Here is a 25,951-nt window from a genome sequence, read left to right on the forward strand (position 1 = left end):
TTAGAATATTATCCATCTTATGTAATGTTGGATTCTTTTTGCTAAAATTTTGTTTAGAATTGTTGTAGCTATGTTCGTGAGAGATATTGGTCTATAATTTTCGTTACTTGTATTTCTTGTCCAATCTTGATAGGAGGACAATGCTGGCCTCATAGAAGGAATTGGGAAATAGTCCTTCCACTTAAATTTTCTGTAAGACTGTTTACAGGATTGGTATTTTGTTTTTGCTAAATATTTGTTATAAATCACCAGTGAAGCCATTTGGACTTGGAGTTTCTTTTGGGGAAGATTTTTAACTACAATTTTGATTTCTTAATAGATATAGGTTTGTTTGGTTTTCTATTTCTTCTTGACTGAGTTTTGGTAGTTTGTATATTTCAAGGAATTGGCACATTTGATTTATTTAATAAGTATTTGAATATGTTAGTGCCAAGTTGTTCATATGATTTTAATAGCTGTAGGATTTCCAGTGAAGCTACCCTCTTATTTCTGATATTGTTAACTTGTTAATTTTAAATTATGATTCCTAATTAATCTGGCTGAATATTTACAATATTATTGATCCTCTCTAAAAATCAGCTTTAAAAAAGAATCATCTTGAGGTTTTGAGTGAAAAAAAAGCCTCAAATTGCTTTTTCTATCCTCTCACTCAACAATAATCAACACAGAAGACTTCTGTGACCAAATATTTGGGGATTTCTCTCCACCAACAGGCAAGTAATGCATTCTGCAGCAGACAACAGGTGGGTATCATTTAATTTAGTTCAATCCAGACACTACCTACCTGCAGATAGCATCAGATTCCACAGGTTTCGGTCTCAGTCTCATAAGGCTACCCTCACTTCAGATGCTAATAGCAAACTCCTGGTGGTTTTGTCTGTGCTTCTGACCAACTGACTACAAATTGGGGATCCCACTCTTCCCTTCTTGAAGTTGACTGATTTTCTAGAATGGCTCACAGAACTTAGGACCACACTTACTTGCATTCAACAACTCATTATAAACTATATTACAAAGGATACAGATGAAGAGATGGATAAGGTGAGGTATGGGGGATGGAGTGTGGAGCTTCCAAGCCAGCCCCAGATATGCCACCTTCCAAGAACCCACATGTGTTCAGCTATCCAGATGTATCCAGAAGCTCTGTGAACCCTGTCCTTCTGGGTTTTTATGGAGGCTTCATTATGTTGGCATGATTGATTAAACCAATGGCCACTGATAATCAACTTTACCTTCATCCCCTATTTCTCCTAGATGATTGGAGGGTGAGACCGAAAGTCTCAATCTTCTATTCCTGCCTTGATCTTTCTGGTAACCAGCCTTCATCCCAAAGCTACGTAGGAGTTGTCAACCATCACTAACTCATGAGCATACAAAAACCCATCACTTTAGAGATTCTAAGGATCTTAGGAGTTATATGCCTGGAAATGGGGTCAAACCAACTATTTATTTTAACAATAGCATAGGTTTCATTGATTTTTATCTGCTTAGTTTAATTTGCTTTTTTTTTCTTTTGCTAGTTTCTCAAAAACAGAATGTTAAAGTCTAAAGTCTTATCTTCTCCTCTGTGACTCCAGCAACACAAATATTCAATCTTTGGCTATAGTCCTGCCTGTCCCTGAGCCTCTGTTCATTTTTTTTTTTTTTTAAATTTTAGTTTATTGCACAGCATTTCTCCTTCTGGAAAAATCGAGTAGACAACAATTTTTTCTATTTCTCTTACTAAGGATAACTAAGACCTCTGGACATAATAAGAACAAGCATAAGAAAACCCTGAAAGGTCAAGAGGAGAGGTGACTGCCTCTATTCCCAAAGAATTGCATGGCCAGCATGGCATTGAGTAGCCTGGATTTTCTTTATACTTCAAATAATTTAAACTGGGTAACAATAACAGTTTATTTGGATCATAAAAACAAAGAGAAATCTCCTCATCTAAATTATATGTGCATTTTTCTGGCATAAAATGTGGAATTCGGTAGCACCTTATTAAAGTGGTATCAGGCCAGATGTGGTGGCCCATACTTGTAAGTGTAGCATTTTGGGAGGAGGCCAAGGCACAAACTCAGGAGTCTGAGACCGGCCTGGGCAACATAGCAAAACTCTATGGTTACAAAAATAAAAATAAAAATTAGCCAAGCATAATTGCATGCACCTGTAGTCCCAGCTGCTTGGGAGGCTATGGCTAGAGGACTGCTTGAGCCCAGAAGGTTGAGGCTGCAATGAACAAGGATAGTGCCACTGCACTCTAGCCTGGGTGACAAAGCAAGACTCTCAAACAAACAAACAAATAATGAAAATAAAGTAGTGTCAGAGAAGACATAGTGAAGAGTCATGACATTCATCACCACTCAGCAGTGAAGAGACAACACCCCCACTCCTGCCCCTGTGTGAATAGGGGAACGTGGGGAGCAGTAATGAGGTACTCTCCTCTCCAGCTAACGTGGTATCAGTAGAGATCTAGTGGGGAGCCGGAACTCCACCCTCACCCAGCAGTTATAAGGAACCCTCCCCTCTACAGACCAGGATGTCAGCATAGGCAAAGTGGAGAAACTGTACTTTTACTTCCACTTAGCAGCAATGAGATGGTTTCATGCATGCTTCACCCAGTGGAGCAGTGTCAGAGGAGGCCTGCTGAAACCCACAAATAAACAAGGTCCAGAATCTTATAACATAATACCAAATAATCTTGTTTTCAATTAAAGAAATCACTTCACATATTAAGAATCAGGCAGACATCAAAATGTATGAGAAACGATGATAAATAGATGGCATACTGAGAGGACAGCTGTTAAATGATTTGACAAAAATTTTCAAATATCCATGGCAAAGTGCTTTAACAAGCAATTATGAACACATCTGAAACAAATAGAAAACAGAAAGTTTCACAAAATCTGAAAGTCTTAACAAAGATTTAGAATATAGAGAATCAAATGGAATTTTCAGAATGAAAAAATACATTTAAAAACTCAATGGATGGACTCAAAAGCAGAATAGAGAAAAGAGAAGGAAGAATAAGTGTAGTTGAAGATAAAACGATAGAATTTAACCCCTCTGAACAACAGAGAGAAATAGACTGTAATATGTAAAAAATATTTACAGATATTATCATTTTCTGCTAATCTTGGTTATTTATTTATTTATTAACTTTAAGGCATTTTGATAGTTTTACTTTGGTTCTAAATAAGTCTTTTTCCCTAAAAATATATACATGTTGCAGATCAAATGTCCTAATACCGTAATTAAGACTAAAAATCTTTGTATCTCAGCCCTTCTACCCTATGTTTTGTTACTTTGCCTTCAGAATACTCTTCGTAAAACTCACAAGCATATTTTAAACCTGATGGTGACCAAAGTGAACAAAGCTGTTTCCTCTGTCTAAGGCTTACTTTGGCCTGGAGTTGTCAAGTGAAAATTCCAGGGTCTCTTTCACATTCTGTATTTTACTTTCTCTTCTAATGCTGTCCACTAGGTATCAAGGAATTACAAGACATCCTGGTGGACAACAGTCAGACTTTCCTTTTTTTATGTTGAAATATGAAGTTGTAGTTAAAGGGAATGAAATTCAGAATCAGATAGACAGGGTTTAAATTCTTCCATTCCACATTCTTAACTGTGTCACACTGGACAAGGTAGTTAATTGCTTGCTTATTATGACCCAGGTTTGCATATGCAACAGTATAAAAGTTCAGCAACTTGAGAGACATATTAGGCATTAAACGTATTTCAGCTTTGCTTTCTTTTCTGGCCAAAAAAAAAAAAAAAATGTTATGAACAATGTCCCTATGTGGACTCTGTTTGTGTGTGTGTGTGTTTGTATGGTGTGTGTTCCGTGTAACTCAGGGTACTTAAAAATTCAGAGTAACTTGTAACAAACCAGTTTAAAGCCAGGCTAAGACAATATTTTATAAGGGAATGATTTGTCTAGCTTTCTTGTTTTGAACACAAAATAATAATTTGTTATAAGACATAGGTGTGGTCTTCCAAGAAGATTTTTAGATCCCAGCAGCATTGGATGCTGAAGATTACAGAGCATTTTGTTAGAATAACTGATCGCTTATTCTGAAATGGGCTCTCTCTTTCTCTCTCTCTCTCTCTCTCTCTCTCTGTGTGTGTGTATATATATACACACACACGCACATACACCATACAGTTAACTTGAGCAGATCATATACAACAAACTAGAAATATCATGTAGTGCATGCCATTATTGTGCTTTCTCCTCATTTGGAGGCTGAAATGATTTCTTATACCTTGTGTCCAAGATAATGAGGTATTCTATTTCTTTGAACTCTCCCTAACAATATGTTATTCCAGTACTGATTATTGATGTCCCGTTAGCACTCTTCTCCCATTTTGTCCTGACTGGAATAATGGATCATTGTATTTGGTTCTTTTACTAGTGTTCAATCTTTTGCATATGTGAATGATTCTCATTACACACAGTCTATATCAAATGGTTTCTGAGGGGACTTTACATCTTTCTTACTTGCTTTGCAAAATTCTTTAATATTTTTGGCCTAAGAAGGGTAATGGTTCTTTCTAAAATGAATATCCAGTGTCTAAGTTTCTGCTTCCCATTCTGTGATTAGCATTTACTCTGCCTGTTTTAATATGTTGTTGTTGTTGTTTTTTTCCTCTCAAACTAAGAGAAAATTAATTTGCCTCCATTTCTAAGCATCTGGGGCTCATAAAGGAATCCTCATTCACTTTCTCTCTCTCTCTTCATCTCTTCTCTTTGAATCTACTTTATTCTTCTCTAGTCTTGTTTGTCTTTCTCCATAAACCAACCTTCACTTCTCTGTGTTATTTGTAAAGTAACCTCTATTAATCTCATTGTCTGGAAGCACTGCTGGTGAAGAAGCAGTGACTCTGAAGTCTCATCTGATCATCTGCCATAGTATCAAACATGTCTAATACCAGATCTGTCATGACAAGTTTTCCTAAATTCCAGTGAGAAATGAAATTCAATAGCTAAACGACTTTGTTCCCTGTAGTTTGGTGGGATTCATAACCCAGGTGCTCTGCTGCTAGGGAATAGGAACATTGCGGACACTTAGTTGCCTAAGAAGGAGGCTGCTGATCTATGATCCAAATTAACTCTTACTGCTACTCAGAAAGCAACAAGTTCATAGTCCTGAAATGACCCATTCGTTGAGAAACAATAGAAGACATAAGGTAATGTCTTACTGCAAATAGTAGTCTACATTCCCTATTTGTTCCTTCCTGAATTAGTTTTCAGATCTGGTAATGCTTTCTTTTTTACATGTCATGGATGAGTTTTTAGAAGTCGCTCTTACTAAGAAGAGAAACAAAAAAAGTGACCTTAATTTTGATATCTTTGTAGTTATAATATCTTTAACTACAAATACAAGATTCTGAAGCACTGCTGATAGTGTGAAAATTTTGCACACTGTCTGTCTTGTCAGCAAGATTTCTTCCTTTTTTTTCCCTGAATATCCTGGAATATGATCATTTGAACAGACTGTTCATATAGGGAAGAGAGGAACTGATGAAGAAGAATTAGAAAAAATATACTGTTAAGTTAGCCAGGGTGAGTTAAAGATCATTAAACTTGGTTATATACTGTTTAAAAATGGAAAAGAAAAATCAAACAATAACTTCAGAAAAATAGTTACTTAAAAGACAGGTTTTTGATGACAGCTTATGAAAAATCAAATCAAATGTTCTGTTCTGTGGGCATTAATGCATTATGAAGGAATCCCTTTTGTTCTGTCACTTGAAGTAGGGAACCATTTCCTTTGTCTTGGCCTTACTCTCTGTATTGTTGCCTAGAAACACAGTCTCTTAGAGGCATTTGCCCATCAAAGTGCAGTTAAGGTAACACATTTGCTTTTCAAATGTAAATTACTAGAAAGAAGTGAAGGTAGGTTAAACAAAATGAGTTTTTTGTTTATGTGTAGGTAGAGCCTAAAATTACTCACACTACCTGTGTACAAATACTGAAGAATTAAGTATAATCACAAAGAAAAGCATAAAGCTATAGGGTGATTTCTTTTTTAAGAAAGCAAAAAATATAGGCTTCACAGAAGTTAAAATGGTTAAAGGAACCATACGTAGAAGCTCATTATCTGCACAGTAAAACAATTAACAGTTGAATATATGCCAAGCATTTTCTCTTTGAATGTTCCGACATTATCCCAGATTGTTTGAGATTGGCCAACTATTGCTAATCCATTTGCTTTGCGGGGTCACATCAAAGACATCCAAAGAGTGTGGTCAAAGGATGAGGTTGTGTTTGTCTATGGATTATTTTATATTGCTTATTCTGCTTTTGTATAGCTTTATCTTCCTTTCCATAAGATACAATTTGTTTTTTAATACTCAGGATAAAATTATAGCTACAAATTCTACTCACTAGGATGAGTAGAATTTGTTGTTATGAGTATAATTTGTACTAGAAAAAGAGTAGATGGCTGCAATAAATATTTCACCACATGCATACATGATATACAATTCACTGCCTGTACTCATTTCTCGTTAGAAGTTTAGCCACGAAGTAGCTTTTCAAGAAAATTCAGGGGATCATGTAATAGCTGGCACTATCAAAATTAAAACAAAACAAACAAACAAACAAAAAATGCTTTCTCTCCGTTGGTCCTAATGTCCTTGAAGAAATATCCTGAGTGATTAATTCATCTTGATTGTCTCTCTAGAAAGTAGGGGTTTGTTCTCTTCTCCCCACTGCTATTCGTGTGCTTTACTCATGGTGGCTCTCACTGTAACTTGTAACCAAAATCATGACCAAAAGAATATTAACTCTTTTAACTCCTCTCAAAAGGTTAAAATGAAAGGTGGTTTATACTTCCAGAAAGTGGTATGTATTAACTTCCAAGTAAAGAATCAGTAGTGATTAAACATGGAGATAACATCTCAGAATTACCTAGAAACTATCCATATGAAAGCATTTCTATTAGGGCACTTCTTTGGATGCCATTCACACGTAGCAGAAATGTCCAACTAAAACTTTTGTGTTGAATCAAACTTGGTTTATTACAGTAACTCTGACAAGGACTTAACTGTAGCGTTTTTAATAGGTTCTGCGGTGAATAAGTCACTCTTACTATCTTTTTATCGTTTTGTACTTCAAGGATAATCACTTGTGATTCCATGTTGTAACTCATATGAGGGTTAATGATGTGCTGCGGAAATGCAGTGTGAGTTCACTGTCAGGGTAGCAAATGATGGGAGAGTGACTAGGAAGCATATGAGGAAAACTAATAGAAGATAAGGGTTATTTTAGTAAGGTTTGTACAGATTCGTTTTCAAATTGACTCCCCATTTCCAGAGATGAGTGTTCTCGTCTTCCTTCAGGGAAGGGATCTTTCTCACAGGAAACGTATGTCCATCTTGATTTTAGGAAGAAAGGGAGAGGTCAGAGAGCCCCTCCTGCATCTGCTATTTCTCAATTGCCTTCTGTTCAAAATAGTTAATTTGCCAAAGTGGCATATTTTGGGGTGGCATATTCTGATCACCTTCAGTCGGAAATTATTTTAAACAAATGAATAATTGAATTAGAAGGGAGGATGAAGCAAGATGTAAATGAAATTGCTTATAGAGACAGAAAAAATAGAAGTATAATTTGAGTGATATTAAATAGTTCATGGTATAAAATATTAAATAATATTAATGTGATTTATTATTAATTTAGTTTGTGTCAATTCTGTTATTTGGCCTAAGATATTCATTTAAATTGAACTTTTTATATAATGGCAACTGAATTAGACATACCGAAAATTGCTTTCTTTGTGGGCTCTCTTAAGTAAGTTACCAAATTGGAAAGACAATAGCAAATAATTCCCATACTTTTAAGGGTCAAGTAGAAGAACAATAAAAACTTGGAATGTATTTCTAAAGAAAGTTTGAGTTTTGAAACAACTTTGATATTTTTATATCTCATTGCCTGCATGCCCTAACCATTATTAGCTTCATTGGCTATTAATCCTATTATCTTTGTTCAAATTATTACTGTGTACTATCTCAGAAAGATTAGTATTTTTATCTTTTTTTAATCTTTGTTCTAAATTTATAAGTGAGATTACCACACTCAAATTTGGCTTAATAGATTATTCATGCCTAACTAATGAATTAAATGGATTTTTTCCTTGGCCTTTGCCTGAGAAGAAAATCAAAACAACAAAACAACAATTACAAAAAACAGCAATAAAAGCAGCTTACTTGCAATCTGGATCACATATCCTCTTTATTTTACTATTCTCAATAGGGTTAGAATTGCATTGAGCCAAGATATAGCAGTGCGTGCTGAAGCTGTTTGTCTTTTAAGGTTCAATGAAAATCACTGTGAGGTTCTGACCTTTCCAACAGATAGTATGTGTTTGGGGACTGTTACAGTATTTGCGATGAGTTCCTCAGGATCTTATTATAAATGGTTGAGTAAATCTCCAAACCCTCAACTTCATGACATACAAAAGAAAATTATTTTCAAAATAATAACTAATTCCCAAGACAAAAATAGGAAAAACACATACATTTTTGCAAACTAGTCAAGAAAAATCGTTGAATTTAAATGCATTTCAAATCTAAATAGTTTAAACATTTCTGTTGCTGATATTGATTGTCAAATACAAATGCACACCTGTGCTCTTTTCTGTGAGTACTCAAAGTGATGTACCAGTGCTGGAAATTGAATTTTCTATTTTTTCATATTTTAGTGACTAAAATCATTAAATGTCATATGGACTATTACTATTAATTAAGAAATAATAAAGAAGAAGAATATACAAGCATTGATCTTACAACCAATGAAGCACAGTGAGAAAAGCAAGGGCTTTGGAGTCAGAAAGACCTAGACTCTGAAGTGAATGTAATGGTTAGACATGTAAGTTTGATCAATACATCTTACCTTTGTGAGATTTATGTTCTCCATATGTAAAATGTACATAATAATACCTACCTCCTCAGGTTTTCAAAAGAGCACGTATTTATGTTTCTACCCCAATATAGGGACTCAAAATGTGATGTTAATTTTGACACTACAATCAAAACAAATAAAAAATTAAACAGTGTTGTGGTCTGAATGTGGACCCCCAAATGCATATGTTGAAACTTAATAACCAACATGATACTATTAAGTGGTGGAACCTTTAGAAGGTGATTAATTAATGAGAGGGCAGAGCCCTCATGGATGAGATTATGGCCCTTATAAAAGGGATTTGAAAGACTGGGTTCCTTTCCTTTCACCATGTAGGAGCACAGCCTTCATCCTTTTCAGGGGATGAAGCAACAGGACGTGATCTTGGAAGCAGAGGGCAGCACTCCCCAGACACTGAATCTGCTAGCGCCTTGGCAGATGTCTCTTCAAGATAACTGATTTCCTTTCCTGTCCTAGCCTTTAAAACTGTGACAAATAATTTTTTTGTTCTTTATAAGTTATCCAGTCTCAAGTGTTTCCTTAAAGCAGCACAAATAGACTAAGACAGTATGTAATACATATTTTATATTGTTGTAAACAGTTTTAATTTAATTTTTTTTTTTTTTTTTTTTTTTTGAGACGGAGTCTCGCTCTATGGCCCAGGCTGGAGTGCAGTGGCACAATCTCGGCTCACTGCAAGCTCCACCTCCTGGGTTCAAGCCATTCTCCTGCCTCAGCCTCCTGAGTAGCTAGGACTACAGGTGCCCGCCACCACACCCAGCTAATTTTTTGTATTTTTAGTAGAGACGGGGTTTCACCAGGTTAGCCAGGATGGTCTTAATCTCCTGACTTGTGATCCGCCTGCCTCGGCTTCCCAAAGTGCTTAATTTAACTTTTAATAAAAATTTTCTAAAGGAGTATAATGTGCTGTCTTGATACACATATACAATGAGCTGATCACTTCAATAAGACTAATTAACATATTCAGCTCATTACATAGTTACTATTGTGTGTATGTAAGGTGGGTGTGTGTGATAAGTACACTTAATATTTACCGTCTTAGCAAGTTTCAAACATGCAACACAGTATTATTAACTATGGTCATCATGCTGTGCATTAGAATTCTAGAACTTCTTCATCCTACATAAATGAACTTTTATTCCCTTTAACCAACATCTCATTTCTCTCACTCCAACCCCTAAACCACGACTGGACCCCTAGTAACCATCATTCTACTCTCTGCTTCTATTCACTTTTTTTTTTTTTTCAGATTCAACATTTAAGTGAGATCGTGCAATATTTTTCTTTTTGTCTGACTTATTTTACTTAGCATAATGCCCCCCCTGGCTTATCCATATTGTCATAAATGGCAGGATTTCCTTCCTTTAAGGCTGATTAACACTTTGTTTTCTATATGTCTATATGTTCATCTATTGATGGACAGAGCTTATTTCCTTATCTTGGCTATCTTGGCTATTGTGAATAATACTGCAATGAACGTGAGAATACGGATAACTCTTCAAGGTATTGGTTTCTTTTCCTTTGAATATATACCCAGAAGACGGGTTGCTGGATCAATGGTAGTTCTATTTTTAATTTTTTGAGGAACCTCCAAACAGTTTTCCCTATGGCTATACCAATTAACATTCCCAGAGTAGAGAGCCCAGAAATAAATCTATACATATATGGCCAGCTAATTTTCAACCAGGGCACCAAGAAAAAGATTGTTGCAGCAATCTTTGGAAAATACAATCTGCCACATATTTCAAGGGAGAAGACCATTTTAAGAAGAAAGATAAAGCCATAAGTGTTTATTACCACAGAGAGCCTAGGTTACATGAACATTGAAGAAAAAGATAGTCTTTCAATAAGGAGTGTTGGGAAAACTGGATCTCCACATGCAGAAAATGAAATTAGACATGTATCTTATGCAATACACAGTAATCAATTCAAAATGGGTTAAAGACTTAAATATAAGACCTGAAATCATAACACTCCTAGAAGAAAATGTAGGGAAAATTTCCATGATACTGGTCTTGGCAGTGACCAAGCAAAAGCAACAAAAGCAAAAATAAACAAATAGAGCTACACTGAAATGAAAAGTTTCTGCACAGTAAAGGAAAGAATCAGTAATGAAATGGCAAACTACAGACTGGGATGAAGCATTTGCAAATTCTATATCTGATAAGGGTTTAATATTTAAAATATATGAGGAATTTATACAACTCAATAGCAAAAAAAGAAAAAATAAAATAACCTAATTTAAAAATTGGCAAAGGACCTGAATAGACTTTTCTCCAAAGAAGACATACTTACCAATGGTCAATAGGTATGTGAAAAAGTGTTCAAGATCATTCATCACCAGTAAAATGCAAATTAAAAGCACAATGAGTTATGAGATAAATTATGTTAGTGTGGCTATTACCAAAAAGAGAAAAAATAACAAATGTTGGAGGGTATATTGAGGAATGAGAAACCTTATTATAAACACTATTGACTTATTCACAATATGATTTTTTTGCCTTTTTACTTCTTAAGATTTTTATGTGTATTATTTTTATTTACATACTGTATAACAAGACAAATTGCTGAAGCCAAAAGTGCCAATAAAACCTTAACAGAAAAATACTGGGCTTTATCTTCAATGCACATGTAACCTAGACTCTTTGTAGTAATAAACACTTATGACCTTTATCTTTCTTCTTAATACTATCTTCTCCCTTGGAATATGTAGCAGATTGTATTTTCCAAAGATTGTTGCAAAAATAACTCTCCTCTCACTTACCATTCTTATAATATGATTTTATATTTGTTCTACGGAAAGGCGTAGTCTGTGCCCCTACTTGTGAAATGCAGAGAGCTATTGTACTGTTCTAATGGAAGAAAATCTTTGTGATTTTAAATGAGGGAAACATTTTTTGATAAGACACTAAAAACATGATCCACATTAAAAAATGATAAAACTGACTTCATTGATACTAAAACTGCAAAAAATGATAAAACTGACTTTATTGATACTAAAATTTCTATTCTTCAAAAGAAACTATTAAGAGAATGAAAATACAGCCCATGGGATAGGAGAAAATATTTTCCAATCACCTATCTGGTAAGTTACTTATATCCAGAGTAAGTAAAGAACCCTCAAAAGTTAAGGATTAAAGAAAAAATAAAACAGGGATAAATGATTTAAACAGACCTTTTGCCAAAGAAGATAGACAGATTGAAAATAAGTACCTGAATTAGTCATTAAGAAAGTTCAATTAAAATCACAATGAGATACCAATATACATGGCCAAAATATTTTTTAAAGTGGCACACCAAGTGCTGATCACGATATAGAACAAGCATACTGATATAGTTTGGCTGTGTCCCCACCCAAATCTCATCTTGGATTAGAGCTTCCATAATTCCCACATGTTGTGGGAGCCACTCAGTGGGAGATAATTGAATCATGGGGGTGGGTCTTTCTCATGCCATTCTCTTGATAGTGAATAAGTCTCACGAGGTCTGATGGTTTTATAAAGGGGAGTTTCCCTGCACAAGCTCTCTTCTCTTCTCTGCTGCCATGTGAAACGTGCCTTTCACCTTCCACCATGATTATGAGGCCCCCCCAACCACTTAGAACTGTGAGTCCATTAAACCTCTTTCTTGTATAAATTGTCCAGTCTCAGGCATGTCTTTATCAGGAGTGTGGAAATGGACTAATAACACATACACTCTGGTGAGATTATAAAATATTACAACCATTTTGGAAAGCAATTCATTTCTTTAAAAGTTAAATATGCACCTGTGTTATAACACATATCTTGGATGTTCTACTCCTAGGTATTTGCCCAAAAGAAAATAAAAGTGTATGACAATATATTAAATTATACATGAATGTTCATAACAGTTTATTTGTAATAGCCAAATACGAAAAATGACCAAATGTTCAACAAATGAACAGATAAATTGTGATGTATCCATACTATTCAATGATATTCAGCAATGTAAAGAAAGAACTACTGGTATATACAACATGGATAAATCCCAAAATAATCACCATCATCCTCATCATCATCTTGATTATGGTGATGATTTCTTACTTGTATGCATAAGCCAAAACTTAAATTGTATACTTTAAATATAACAAATATTTTAGTCAATTATACCTCAGTAAATTCTTTGTAAAATGTAAAACAACTTCCAAGAGAATCACATTTTCTTATGCCACTTAACTAACCAGGACTTTCAGCAAATCATTGAATCTATGTGTCCCTCTGTTTTATTGAATAATTTGGATAAAGAATAGTATCAACTGCATAGCTTGTTGTTTTCCTTTAGTATTAAGTGAGTTAATCTCTGTAAACCTCTTAGAGTTGCCTGAAGTATGATCTAAGAACTAGTTATTAGCTATGCTTAATATGTAGGAAGAGGCAACTGATTCCTCATTGGTCTTATAGACCACATATTTCCCTGATGTAATGGAAGTCTATTTCTCCTTTCAGTGTCATGAAACAATGGAAATAGGTCATTTGGGGGCTACAAAATCTTTGTATTTGACATAGCTACATGCTGGCAATTTAAGAATTTATTCAAAATTAAGTATTACTTAGGTTTTACTTCAAGAAAATGGAATGTCAAAGACAGATTTTTCTAACACTCTAAAGACATTTTCGGTATTTTCTCGTTTACTTTTTGTCCGGCTTCTGTGCCACTATAGTTCTCTTTAGCTCAGCAGAATGCCTCCTCTTTATCTCCGTGAATAACCAAAAAATTAGATCCAGTGGGTTTTCAATTGCTAGTCACTACTCAGAAATTTTGTTGTTTTTAAAAATCTTTCATTCTGGAATTCCTTCCACTCCTTCCATCTCTAAGTACCATAAACTGAGTTTTTAAACATAGCTTTTCATGGAATGAGTACTTCTTACAAAATAGAAAATACCACCGAAGAACTGGAGGCATGTTTCATCCAAACCCCAGATTGCTGGAAATAACTAGGATTCTTCCATACTATATACAACTCGTTGTTAACAATATCTCTGGGCTGAGATGCCATATCTGAGAGACCAAACTAAGTATGCTTGGTTTTTTATTTAGTGGAACTGAAAGCAGCTGCATTTCTGTTTGAATTGCTCCCTGAGCTCTCCTGCAAATATATAAAAGGATGTTATAAATAAGTTAGGAGTTGATGATTCTCATTTGTCAGTGAGGGCAGCCTAAGTAAAAGCTACAGCAGGGAAAAACAGAAGCAAAATATTAGGAAATCCTTCATAAGTGTAGAGTGAGTTAATCATTCAGAAGATATTCTCAGAGAACCTGAGGAAATATTTAAGGCTAGGGACAATATTTTTTCTCTGGAAAAGATAGCAAGAAGGAGATATATCTTTTCCAAGATTAGATACAGGATTTTGTAACTTGATTCTCTGGTATTACCAAATTAATTTGAACACTAACCGATACATCAAGACTAAAGGTATGTGCATCTCTGTGTATGCATGTGTCTGCACATGTGCTGATGTGGGGTGTGTATAAGAGGGGTAAAGAATACGCAAAGCAGGGTTTTTTTTGTTTGTTTGTTTTTTGTTTTTTTTGAGACGGAGTCTCCCTCTGTTGCCCAGGCTGGAGTACACTGACGCCATCTCGGCTCACTGCAACCTCCGCCTCCTGGGTGCAAGCAATTCTCCTGCCTCAGCCTCCCAAGTAGCTGGGACTACAGGCAAGCACCACTACGCCCAGCTAATTTTTGTACTTTTAGTAGAGACGGGGTTTCACCATGTTGGCCAGAATGGTCCCGATCTCTTGACCTCGTTATCCTCCTGCCTCGGCCTCCCAAAGCGCTGGGATTACAGGCGTGAGCCACCGTGCCTGGCCGCATAGCAGAGTTTTTAATCACCCAGCCCTTACTTACTTGTTCTCATGGGACATGGCTGTATCTGCAGTTTCAGCAGAACTAGCTACTTTCTATTTTCTGAATGTGAACATTGATATCCACTTGTTCTCATGCATGTGAACTCATACTTTTTCTCTTTTTTATTTTAATTTTCTGAGATAGAGTTTCGCTCTTGTTACTCAGGCTGGAGTGCAATGGCGGGATCTTGGCTCACTGCAAACTCCACCTGCTGGGTTCAAGCAATTCTCCTGCCTTAGCCTCTGCAGTAGCTGGGATCACAGGTGCCCACCGCCCCTCGTGGCTAATTTTTTTTTTTATTTTTTTTTGTATTTTTAGTAGAGATGGGGTTTCACTATTTTGGTCAGGCTGGTCTTGAACTCCTGACCTTAGATGATTCACCTGCCTCAGCCTCCCAAAGGGCTGGGATTACTCGCGTGAGCCACTGCGCCTGGCCTGTATTTTTTTCTTTTTGAATTTCCATTACTTATTTATTAGTTCCAATGTTGCATTGGCTGAGATAACTTCTTCAGTCTCCCTAGGCTGACGTGAGAAGTCTCTCCTCTGTGTTCCCATAGCACTTTATGAATACTTCTGTTGTGGCTAGCCACTCAGTTCTATCAACATCACTGTGGTTGGCTCTCTCCGGATGGAATCTTTCGAAGACTGGGGTCATATTTTATTTTTCTTCTTATTATCATTGTTGCTAAGACTGTATTTGCCTTTGTAGTTGGTGGTTTTCATAGGGTTCTGGAATGAAGGACTAAATAAATACATGAAGAAATGAAACCCTGGGGCTTCAAGAGGCAGTAAACAAGTGCAGTACTTCAGGGGACTTTAATGGGTTGGTGCTGGCACTGGTGACACGGACACTGGTTTACTGTGCTGGTCTCTAGCAGCCACTGCTGCCCTTGCTGCCAGGTCTCTTCACGTCCTTGGGCCAATCCTGAATTGTTGGGGAGTCTGGCAGGGTGATCAGTTGAAGGTACTTAAAAAAGTGCAAGATGCTAGAAAGAAATAGCATCGGGGACAGAGCTGAAATAACATGATCAGAATAAGATGAATAAAGAGACATTAAATTTAGGTAGATGAAATGAGGCAATAAAAAAGTCAAGGGGAAAAATATGAGAAAGATTTCAAAGGAAAAAGCTGTGCAGTAAAGACAAATATTTCAAAATTCTGCAAAAACCCAAGATACCAAATATGTAATGTAAATTACCAAGTGCGATTATTTTTAAGGAAAATGAATTACTGGAATAATTCCTTGATGAAATTTACAATATAGAGAATTATTCTGTTCAATTAAAAAAATAAAGTCCTCTTTCATGCTATGATATTCCAGAAAATAGCTCAAGTTATTTTGAAAAGTTTCTCTAGAAATATTTGGTCATAATGGAATCATTCTCACTTTGTGCATATGAGCACATGTTCCTATCATATGTTGCCGTATAGCAAGCTATCCCCAAATTCCAAAATTTAGTGATTTGCAGTAACAACAATTATTTTACTATTATCTCTTGTGGAGGTTGACTGGGTTCAGCTTGGCAGTTCTCACTTGAATCCTTCATGTAGTTGCTATCAGAGGACGGCTTGGCCTGCAATCATCTAAGGCACATTCACTCACATGTCTGGTACCTGGGCTCATAAGATGCAAACAGCCAGGGCTGAAACAACCCAGTATCTCCTTCCATCTCTTTATAGTATCTCCTTGTGGTTTTTCCAACACGGTAGCTTCAGATGGTATTCTTGCATGGCAGCTCAGAGCTACGGAGATGTGCATTTCAAAAAATGGTGGAAATGTATGTCCTTTTTGGCTTCAGTAATCATGCAGTGTTATTTTCACCATGTGTATTCCTTGAGAACAGTTACGAAGACTCTTGGGTTCAAGAGGAGGTGACATAAACTCCACCTCCCAATGGGTGGACCTTTTACAACCATCATATACATTTTCAAGTACAGAGCAACGCGCACGCGTACACACACACACACACACACACACACACACACACACACTGCCTTACAGGCTTTCAATTACTTGGGTGTCAGGAATTTTCAGCATGATTCAGACATGCTTTTAGAACTGCTCATGTCTTGCTAATATGCATGACCTCCATAGACATTTAAATGGAACTTTATTGAGTGAAAATGGCAATAAATTAGAATGAGATAACTTCTTCATTGCCTATTTTTAGAGACACTAATTCCTAGAGAGATTTTACAAAGTGCATATGATTGCAGTGGGATTGCGATGCTCATTCTGACACTCTGTAACAGGCAAAGGTTGCTTGGGAAACAGAAACTGCCAACTGTTTTGCATCCAGGGGCTTGTTTGATGGAATAAGTGATTTTTCTTGGTCCCTGTTCTCTATTTACTCATTGCAATATCTCTGGCCAGATTCCCACATGTAGACTTTCTATTTATACCTTATTTTCCACTCTCTTCAGAAAAATGACTGAAACTGCTATCACTCCACTGCAAATCAAAATAAAACCGTGAAAGCCAAAGCAGTCACCAAGATTACTTTATTCAAAACATATTTTAAAATAATTACCACCATTGATACCATTACAGATGCCTGATGCCAGTGTTCTCAACATTTTGTTTTCCATTTTTGTCCCATGAAAATTTCCTTTCCCATGAAAGTTGAAACCATAGATATATACTATATGTATATCTGTGCTTTATACATATGAAATAAGATATTTTAACCCCCTCAAGAGCCAATTTTTCCTCCTTGGGATGATATCACCTCTATGGAAAATATATGCCCTATAGGTATTTATTTAAACCTATGATTTAATTAATTAAAACAGCAAATGGGATGTACTACTGCCATCTGAGAGATTCACATCTAAATTTTGACATTTTCTAAGTGTTTGTAACACACACAAAAACACACACACACACATATATATATATAATTGTGTTCATATATCTAAATATCTATACATAACACCTTGGAAACTCCATAAATGCTTATGTAAAGAGATATTTCTACCACCACCACTAACAACAACAACAAGAAAAAAAAAAACAAGAGGAAAAAATAGTTATTTCACATAGTTCAGATACTGAAATATATCTGTAAAGGCCAGAATCAATGTTCAGAAAGAAGACTTTGGGAAACAAGGGAAATAAAAGCCATTGTTTGGCCTTTAGAAATACACAAACTTTGTTAAACTCCCTTCTTAATTTGAATAGCGATCTGTGAGAACAGCAAATTTCAAAAAAGAGATCTTGTAAGTGTCACAACTGTGTACATGTCTTCTACATTAAAGCGGTGTATTTACTGCCATGCTTCAGAATCAACCATGCAGTGGTCATGTGGCCCCTTATTTTGGGTCAGAAAGTCAGGGAATTTCAAAGTTAAAAAGTTGATGACAGTACTATAAGCAGTGAAAGAGAGTTTAATCTGTAATACCCCTCACAGGCAGGCAATATGGGCGCTGATATGTTATTGTCAAGCCACATGTGTGCAGTGTTTTCTGTTCCATAACTGAACCTAGTGCTTTTATAGATCCTCAGTGTACAAATGTATGCATGTTAAATCTTAGATAGTACTAAGTGTTTTTAGAGAACTCTATTTAAAATTGTAAAGCTTTAGCCAGGTGTAATGGGGTGTGCCTGTAAGTCACAACTTCTCAGGAGGCTGAGGCAGGAGGATCACTTGAGCCTGAAAGGTAGAGGCTACAGTGAACCGTGATTGTGTCACTGCACTCCAGCCTGGGCAGCAGAGCAAGACCTGACTCAAAAATCTAAACAAATAAATAAATTAAATAAAATTGTAAAGGTTGAGTGAACCACCACGTAGAGAAAGACTTATGTTTAGATTAAAATGAGGATGAAATAAACTGACTAGACCTCCAGCCTCTATGGCCACCCACAAGACAGTCATTGGTCCACTTGGTGGAAACCCTGAATCAGCTTCCCAGATTTAACTTCACAGTCACCTCTCTTAAGAGGTCTCTCCAGACTGCTTCTTCCTCCACAGTCAACCACTTCCTCCTCCATGTCTCCAAAGCACTAATGTTCCCCATGCACACTATAGGAACCATCTTCCTTGTGAATTGGCCTGCCTGGCTCCCCCCAACACATCCATGAAGTTGTGATCCTCTAAACAGTCAGGGCATCTCAGCTGTCTTTGTATTCCTAGTTGGGAAACACAGTCTGTGCACGTGTAAACTATGTTTTGAAGAAAGGAAGGCAAACTGTCAGGTTATGCTAAATTAGTTTAATCGACTTTGGAGAAAACCTGGTGTGGCCTCAATATCAGCCCCCACCATTCTGACTATTCACTCTCAGAAGACGCCGGCACTGAAATTAGGCAGTGGAAGCATTGAATTGGACTGGACCACTTTTTCCACTTGCTTGTTAGAAAAAAGACATAATTATATTCCATAACTTCGCTCTTCCCCTCTTTCTCATGCAGAAAACTCTAGAGAAAAGAAAGCTAATGCTGTGTCTTTCAAACGGGGTAGAGTTTGTGTTGAGTTGAATCTCATTGGTATTTTCATGGTGGCATTGCTGCCTTTGGAGGGGCAGTCCTCAGCTACAGGCTAGAAGTTGTCTCATTTTCTGTCACCAGCCCCTATGACTTCATATAGAATTCCAGAATTCTGATAAACTGTCATGTGGAAAAATGATAAAGTGATTTATGCTCAATTTTGCTGGAAGGGAGAAATGCAAGGGCTGTCAGTCTGGGTCTTGAGAACAAATGAGTTACAGTTCATGAGGCAGCTCAATAAGGCTATCATTTCCCATCAGCGCCTATCACTGACAGCCAAGATTTACTAGCTGGGGAATGGGAAAGGGGCTGAGATTTGGTGCCAGGTGAATCGGCACTATTATTCTATCAACCAGGCTCATATAGACAAGAGGCTACCATGAATATTTGATGGAAGTGTCTTCCCAGAAATGTTGTGAAACAGCGTTAGTTTTCTTCCATTCGCCAGGAGCCTCTCCTCTCTATCCACGTGCATCCTCTTTGAAAAATGACCACTTGTAAACCACAAAAGCATTTGGGATTGTTTGTTTTTGCTGCTCCGGCTGGTGGTATATTCCTCTTGGCAGTCTGTGCATGCAGTACACTAATTCACTGTCCTCCATTCTCATAGGATAAGGCGAAAAAAATCCCTCATCTACTGAAATGCTATAGACATTACATCTGTCATTATCCATCTGATGCAGTGGCAGTGAGCGTACAGCCTTCCAGCTCCCTATGTGCACAGAGAAAACAGACTTTGATCTATTGCATTTGCTGTGTTCTCCAGGAAAACAAAAGGTGGAGAGGTGGGGATGGACTCAGCATAGGGCTGGCAATTGCTCTTGCTGATTTCCTCTGAAGCAGAGAAACAGAAATGTAAATTCTAATATATTATATGCCTCTTTTATTTGGGACATTTGTTTTCAGTGGGAAGGTGCTTTGCAGGGGACACACATCAGTACATTTCATATGGGTCAGGTTATTTTTTTAAAAAGACACACTTAACATTTGCTTTTTTGAGCTAGGTAAATGTATTTCTAAAATCTCTAGGGGGAAGTTTAGTATTTGGTATTTATGTTGTATTCAAAATCATCTGTAGATGATTTCAAATGCACCTTATCTATTTCATCATTTCTCAAGTTGTAGTCTTTGGAATGTTAGTTCCAAAAGACAGTAGTAGGTATTTTGTGGACATGTGGGAAATTTGGGGCATTTAATGAGGAAGATATTTTTGAGCTGCTAGATATTTTGTTTGCCTTTCTACTGGCACTACATAGGCAGATTGCTTCATTGCATTAGGAAATTTTAACTTCTCTTTAGAAATTGTCTAAACATTCAGTCTAGTGAAATATTGAGCAAAAATGTTTCTTTTATATGAGCATGATGCCAGTTGCTGGCTACCAGTCTTTCTGACACTGTGAGATCTTTCCTTAATGGCAGTATAAGCTTTGAGGCTGCCCAAGCCATGCCTCATAGGGTCATGTAGTGGGTCAGTGAGATGGCTTATAGAATGAAGTATGCAAAAGATGGTCAGAGAATTTGAAGCTAAGACAATACAAATTTTGAGTTTTAACTTATTATTTTACTCATTCAGCAAATACTTATTCAGTAAATATTATATGCAGCCACTATTCTTGAGTAGAGTTACTTATTAATCAAAAGAAACAGAAATAAAAATAATTATCATGAAGAGTTTCAGAAAATCACGAATATTTTGAGATAACTAATCAGAGTGAGCTAAAGGAAAGTGGTTATTGATTTTAGTTTGAAGTCAAAGACATTTTTCCGAGGCAATGACTTTTAAGCTGAAATCTGAATAACTAGAAGGAATATGGCATGCAAACATCTTGAGAAGGTGCGTTCCTAGACAAGAAATAGCTAGCTAGAATGTTTGAGAAATCAAAAGAAAGTCAGAGGCAAGACTGTAGAGGTCTTGGTACATCATTAAATTGTATGGAACAGAAGTCTTCAAAGCTCTGCTTCTGGCCCCAGGAAGTCAGATACACTCATAAGGTTCCATAAAAAACAGGAAAGGAAAAGCACGGTTGATAAGTATTCTCCACAACCATCACAGCTAATGTTAAATGGCTGTTTTTGTTTGCTATAGTTCTAAATGCTATATATGTATTAAATCTTTTGATTCTCACAACAATCCAATAATGCTGCATTTTTATTAATCCCTTTACTATACACCTGCAAACAGAATCACAGAGACTTTAAATGCACTTCCCACAGTCTTACAGCTAGTAAGGGACTGAGCCAGGATTTGAACCCAAGAGGTTTGGCTCCAGAGCTCATGTTGGTATTAGGAGACATATCACTGAGGAAACAGACTTAAAGGAAGTCTTTGCTGGATAGTTTTTCTGAACTTCTTGTGAGTATACAACTTATGTCATTGAGATCAAAATAGTAACAAAGTGTTATATTTTTCTCAAATGCTTCTTTCATAGGCTTACCTAATCCTTTATATTAAAAAGTCTCAAAGCCTAACATTCTATAGTCCAAAGAGACACAGTATTATTGGGTTCTTCGAAATATATTCTTCAGAAATACAAATTCTAAAATAAAAATACTAGATTAAATATAAGTAGTTTCTTTATAACGTTTAAATTCAAAATCCCCAATGTAAAGTGCTCTATGGAGAAATATTTGCTTTGTTACTTTTTAAAGCTAAGCTAACCCCAATATAGAGAATTAATGATGGACAGTAAACCAGCAGATTTTAATTTTTAATCCATGTAGCTTTGTCTTTCTGCTTTATCCGCTAAAGTATTGTCTGCCTTAAAGGCTTCTATGGTACACTGATAGAAGTGATATGCTGAGTATTGTATGGATTTGTAGTCTGTATACTTTCACTTGATGACAAAGCGTTATTCATTAAAACTAGCCACAAAAGACCCTCTGTAATACCAATTGTTTCTTCTCTTAATATTAGCTCAGATGCCTTTCTCAGCTCCTTACTCTAACCTTGAAGTAAGATACACCAGAAATGAGGACTTTTCCGATTAAAGCAGCCCTCCCATAATTTATAAATGCTTATTTTTCTATCATTACAATGTCATAAAACACCATGTTTTTGATACATGAACTTGAAAACTGATCTAATTCATAATATCAATAGGTGAGAATAAAAAGAATTTCAAGTTTGTGTTTATTCATATATGAATGCTTTGAGAACATAGAAACGTATTTGAATAGAACTTTCAATCCCAGAACTGGAATTTAGTGAAATTGAACTTTCTCTTGGTGTCTCTCTCTCCCACAGCCCACTCCAGTCCTAGAGCTAATCCCCTTGCCTCTGTCCTCAGGGTGCACCCAGAATCCCACCACTTTTCTCACCTCCACTGCTGCCAACCCAGTCCAGGCCACCAGGATCTCCTGCCTGGCCTCTCACTGGCCCCCAGCTTCTATTCTAATGCAGCAGTTTATTTAAATGCAGATTCTTTGAAAGTTTAAACCAGAACACGTCACTGCTCTGCTAAACACCCTCAAAAGGCTTCCATCTCCTGCTAGTAAAAGTCTGCAATGGCTATACGGTTTTCCATGAGCTGGAGCTGCCTCCTCTCCCCATCACCTTTCTCACCTCTCTTCACTCTGCTTTTAGCCATCCTGGCTTTCTACACTCCAGGCACACACTGTCTCAGAGCTTTTTCACTATTAGTTTCTCTCATTGGAATGCCCTTCCTCTAGAACATATGCATGACTCTGAGTCAAATGTCTTTTTAGTGAATCTTACCCTAACCACCTATTTTAAAATTTCAGTCTTTCACCCTTGCATTGTCAGTCCAGGTGGCTCAGCTGTATATTTTTCCATAACACTTAACAACTTAGATCATACTGTATAACTAATGCATTAAGATGACTTACCTTAGAAAGTGAAATCCAAAAGGGTAGGGAATTTTTTTTCTTATTTATAATATACCATCCAGTGGACCCATGCCTGGCACAGAACAGGTACTCAATATATATTTGTTGAATTAAGGAATCATTGCCTTTTAGTTAAGAACATTTGTCATTTTGACCAAGTAGATAATGACAAGTTTTATTTTTGCCAATTATTTGATCACAAGGCGTTATGTTCTGTGATGCTACATTATTTCGTTTTATTCTTTCTTTTACTCTTTTTTACTTCCCTTCCTTCCTTCCTTCCTTCCTTCCTTCCTTCCTTCCTTCCTTCCTTCCTTCCTTCCATCCTTCCTTTATCACCTTCTGATTTCCATTCTTTCTTCTTTCCTTTCTCTCCTGATTTTCTTTCATCTCTCTCTGTCTTTTCTACTTATCTCATTCAACAATTTGGAACAAGAGTTAGGTGCTGTGAATATGCAAAGTTGAATCAGAAGCTGTTCCTCCTCATAGAGCTCACAGTCTAATCCTAGAAACTTAGAATAGAAACCTGCCATTCATGAGGTTAAGTGCTATGAGGTAAGGCATGTGCTTTGTGCATAGAGTTGGAGGTGAGGTTAAAGAAGTAGTCTAGTGGGATGATGCTTGACTTGGGTTTTGAATAATGAATAATAATTTCCTCAACACATAGGATATAGTAGCTGAATTGTAGGGAATACGTACTGATCTATTTTGTTGTTGTTGTTATTAACCCCAGGTAACGGTCTGATGGTAAGTTCTGATTTTCTCCGTAGTTATTATTTGTATAATTTTAACTGGCAGTTCCTTATATCTGGAAATACAGAGGCACGTGGAATGGCAAGAAAGCCCATTGGCACCATATTTAATGAGAGCATTTAGGCCTGGGCTTCACATATGATTATCCAGTGAGTGAAAATTTTACAGAAATGGCTTTCTCAACACACAGCTTGTCATTGTTTTCATCATTATTGTAAAATCTGACATAATTTGTAATCTGAGAAAGAAAACCAAAATTTAGCTTGATAATCAGCACCAAGCTGCAATAATTGTCTAAAAATCTCCAGAATTTAATTTTAACTTATTTCTACTTCTATAGTGTTTTTTTTTTTTTTTTCCTCAAACACTTCAACTTATAAACACTATACCCACTCAGTTTTAGAAAAGAGGGAACAGACTATTCAAACCCATTGCTATATTCTTCCATGTGGAAGATAAAATGTCATTCTGGGTAATTCAGGATCCTTACTTTTATTATCAATTATTCCTTTTGTCTTTTGTTTATTCAACCTCTAACTTAAACTCAATTTTTTTCTGTTGACTCTTAAATGTACTTCCTTCTGAGAGCTAGAGAAAGAAAGAAGAGAAATCATTATGAACAAAACAAAAACTCAGGGCTTACTACCTTTCACTTGTCATCCTCTCTGTTCCACCTTTTGCAGCTGAATCTGTGACCATTTCCTCATATGTTCTCACTGCTTAGCCTGCTTTCATGCAGCATGCAGCCTTCCCTTTCCAGCAAACAGCTCTTGATGGTATTACCAATGGCCTCCCTGTCACCAACTAAATAACATTTTTTCAGTCCCTGTCTTACTTGCTGTATCAGCATCATTCAACACCAGTTCCCACACCCTCTTTCTTGGAACACTTTCTTTCCTTGTCTTCTGGGACACAACAGCCATCTGTTTTTCCTCTGTGAATGCTTCTCTGAAGTATCCTTTTATACATGTATTTTTACTACCCAGCTGCTAAATCGTGGAGTTAATAAAGGCTTGCTCCTAGGCCTTCCTTTATTCACACTATCCAGTGTGATACCATCCATATCTGGAGCTTCAATTACCACTTATTCATCTATTCAAATGGTTCCCAAAACTGTATCTCAGGCATACACTTCTTCAGCTCCTAGAATCACACATATAACATTTTGCTCGACAGCTCTTCTCAATAGCTAATGACATCTCCAAAGTTAAAGTGTGAAACAAATGACTCCCGATTTTCACATTGCAATTCCCCTCTAAAGAAATCTAGCTTGGTTTTCATTCTGTGTTTCCTAGCTCATGGATGATACCACCAATCACCTGGTTGCTGATTTAAAAGCCAGAGTCACTTTTTACTCCCTATGTTCATCCTAAAATTAAGTACTACAGATTTCATCTGCTAAATATCTCTCAAATCTCTCAATCTATCCACTTTTTTTTTTTTTTTAATCTCCATGAAACACTCTCATCTGCTTTGGGTAGATGACTACACAGGGTCTGCTCATGAGGTTACATATCTTATCATTATTTCTTCATACACTAGATTCAGAGGTCTTTTCAGAAGCAAATCATATGATGTCAGGCTTTTCCTCTTAAATACCTTCCCACTGTCCTTAGGGTCTCTATTAGGCCTTTAAAATTACTTAAATATCTAGAAAATCCAAATTCTAACCTGCATGTTTTGTTTTGTTTTTGTTTTTGTTTTTCAAGTCAAATCTGGGTTTTGAATGTAAAATGTCATTAATTTATATACTACAACAAAAAGAAAATGCCAAACTGTAACACAAGACTTGTTTATCACATGAATTATAAATGGTATTTCAACTATAGAGATATAAAAATTTGAAAAAGGAATGTGGGCCATATACATGATGAAAAAGTATGGTATTTCTTCTGGTCCCTGAGCTTTATCTCCTCTTCTATCTTCTTGCTCCCTTGACTCATCTCAGATAGGGTCTGCTGGAAGCCTGCTCTGAAGATTTCTATGCAGGAAATTTACTGGAGCACGCTCTCAGGATTAACACCTGAGGACGATCCTAAAAAGCAAATTTGGGTAGAGAACTGTGTCTCAGATCATTCTACAAAGGAC

The 25,951-nt window shown here is 36.4% G+C and overlaps 1 protein-coding gene across 5 annotated transcripts in view; it reads left to right on the top strand.

Moving 5' to 3' along the window:
• The window catches only part of NKAIN2 (sodium/potassium transporting ATPase interacting 2), a 1,030,226-nt gene that overhangs the window by 619,106 nt on the left and 385,169 nt on the right, over positions 1 to 25,951 (top strand). The window contains exon 4 of one of the 5 annotated variants that reach the window (XM_025384321.1): positions 23,844 to 23,857. The exons of the other annotated variants lie outside the window; for them this stretch is intronic. Coding sequence (XP_025240106.1) covers positions 23,855 to 23,857 — 3 coding nt within the window. The 5' untranslated portion in view covers positions 23,844 to 23,854. The remainder of the gene's footprint in view (positions 1 to 23,843; positions 23,858 to 25,951) is intronic. 5 annotated transcript variants of the gene reach the window in all.

This window comes from Theropithecus gelada, chromosome 4, assembly GCF_003255815.1.
Source record: "Theropithecus gelada isolate Dixy chromosome 4, Tgel_1.0, whole genome shotgun sequence".
In the NCBI taxonomy this organism is placed as follows: domain Eukaryota; kingdom Metazoa; phylum Chordata; class Mammalia; order Primates; family Cercopithecidae; genus Theropithecus; species Theropithecus gelada.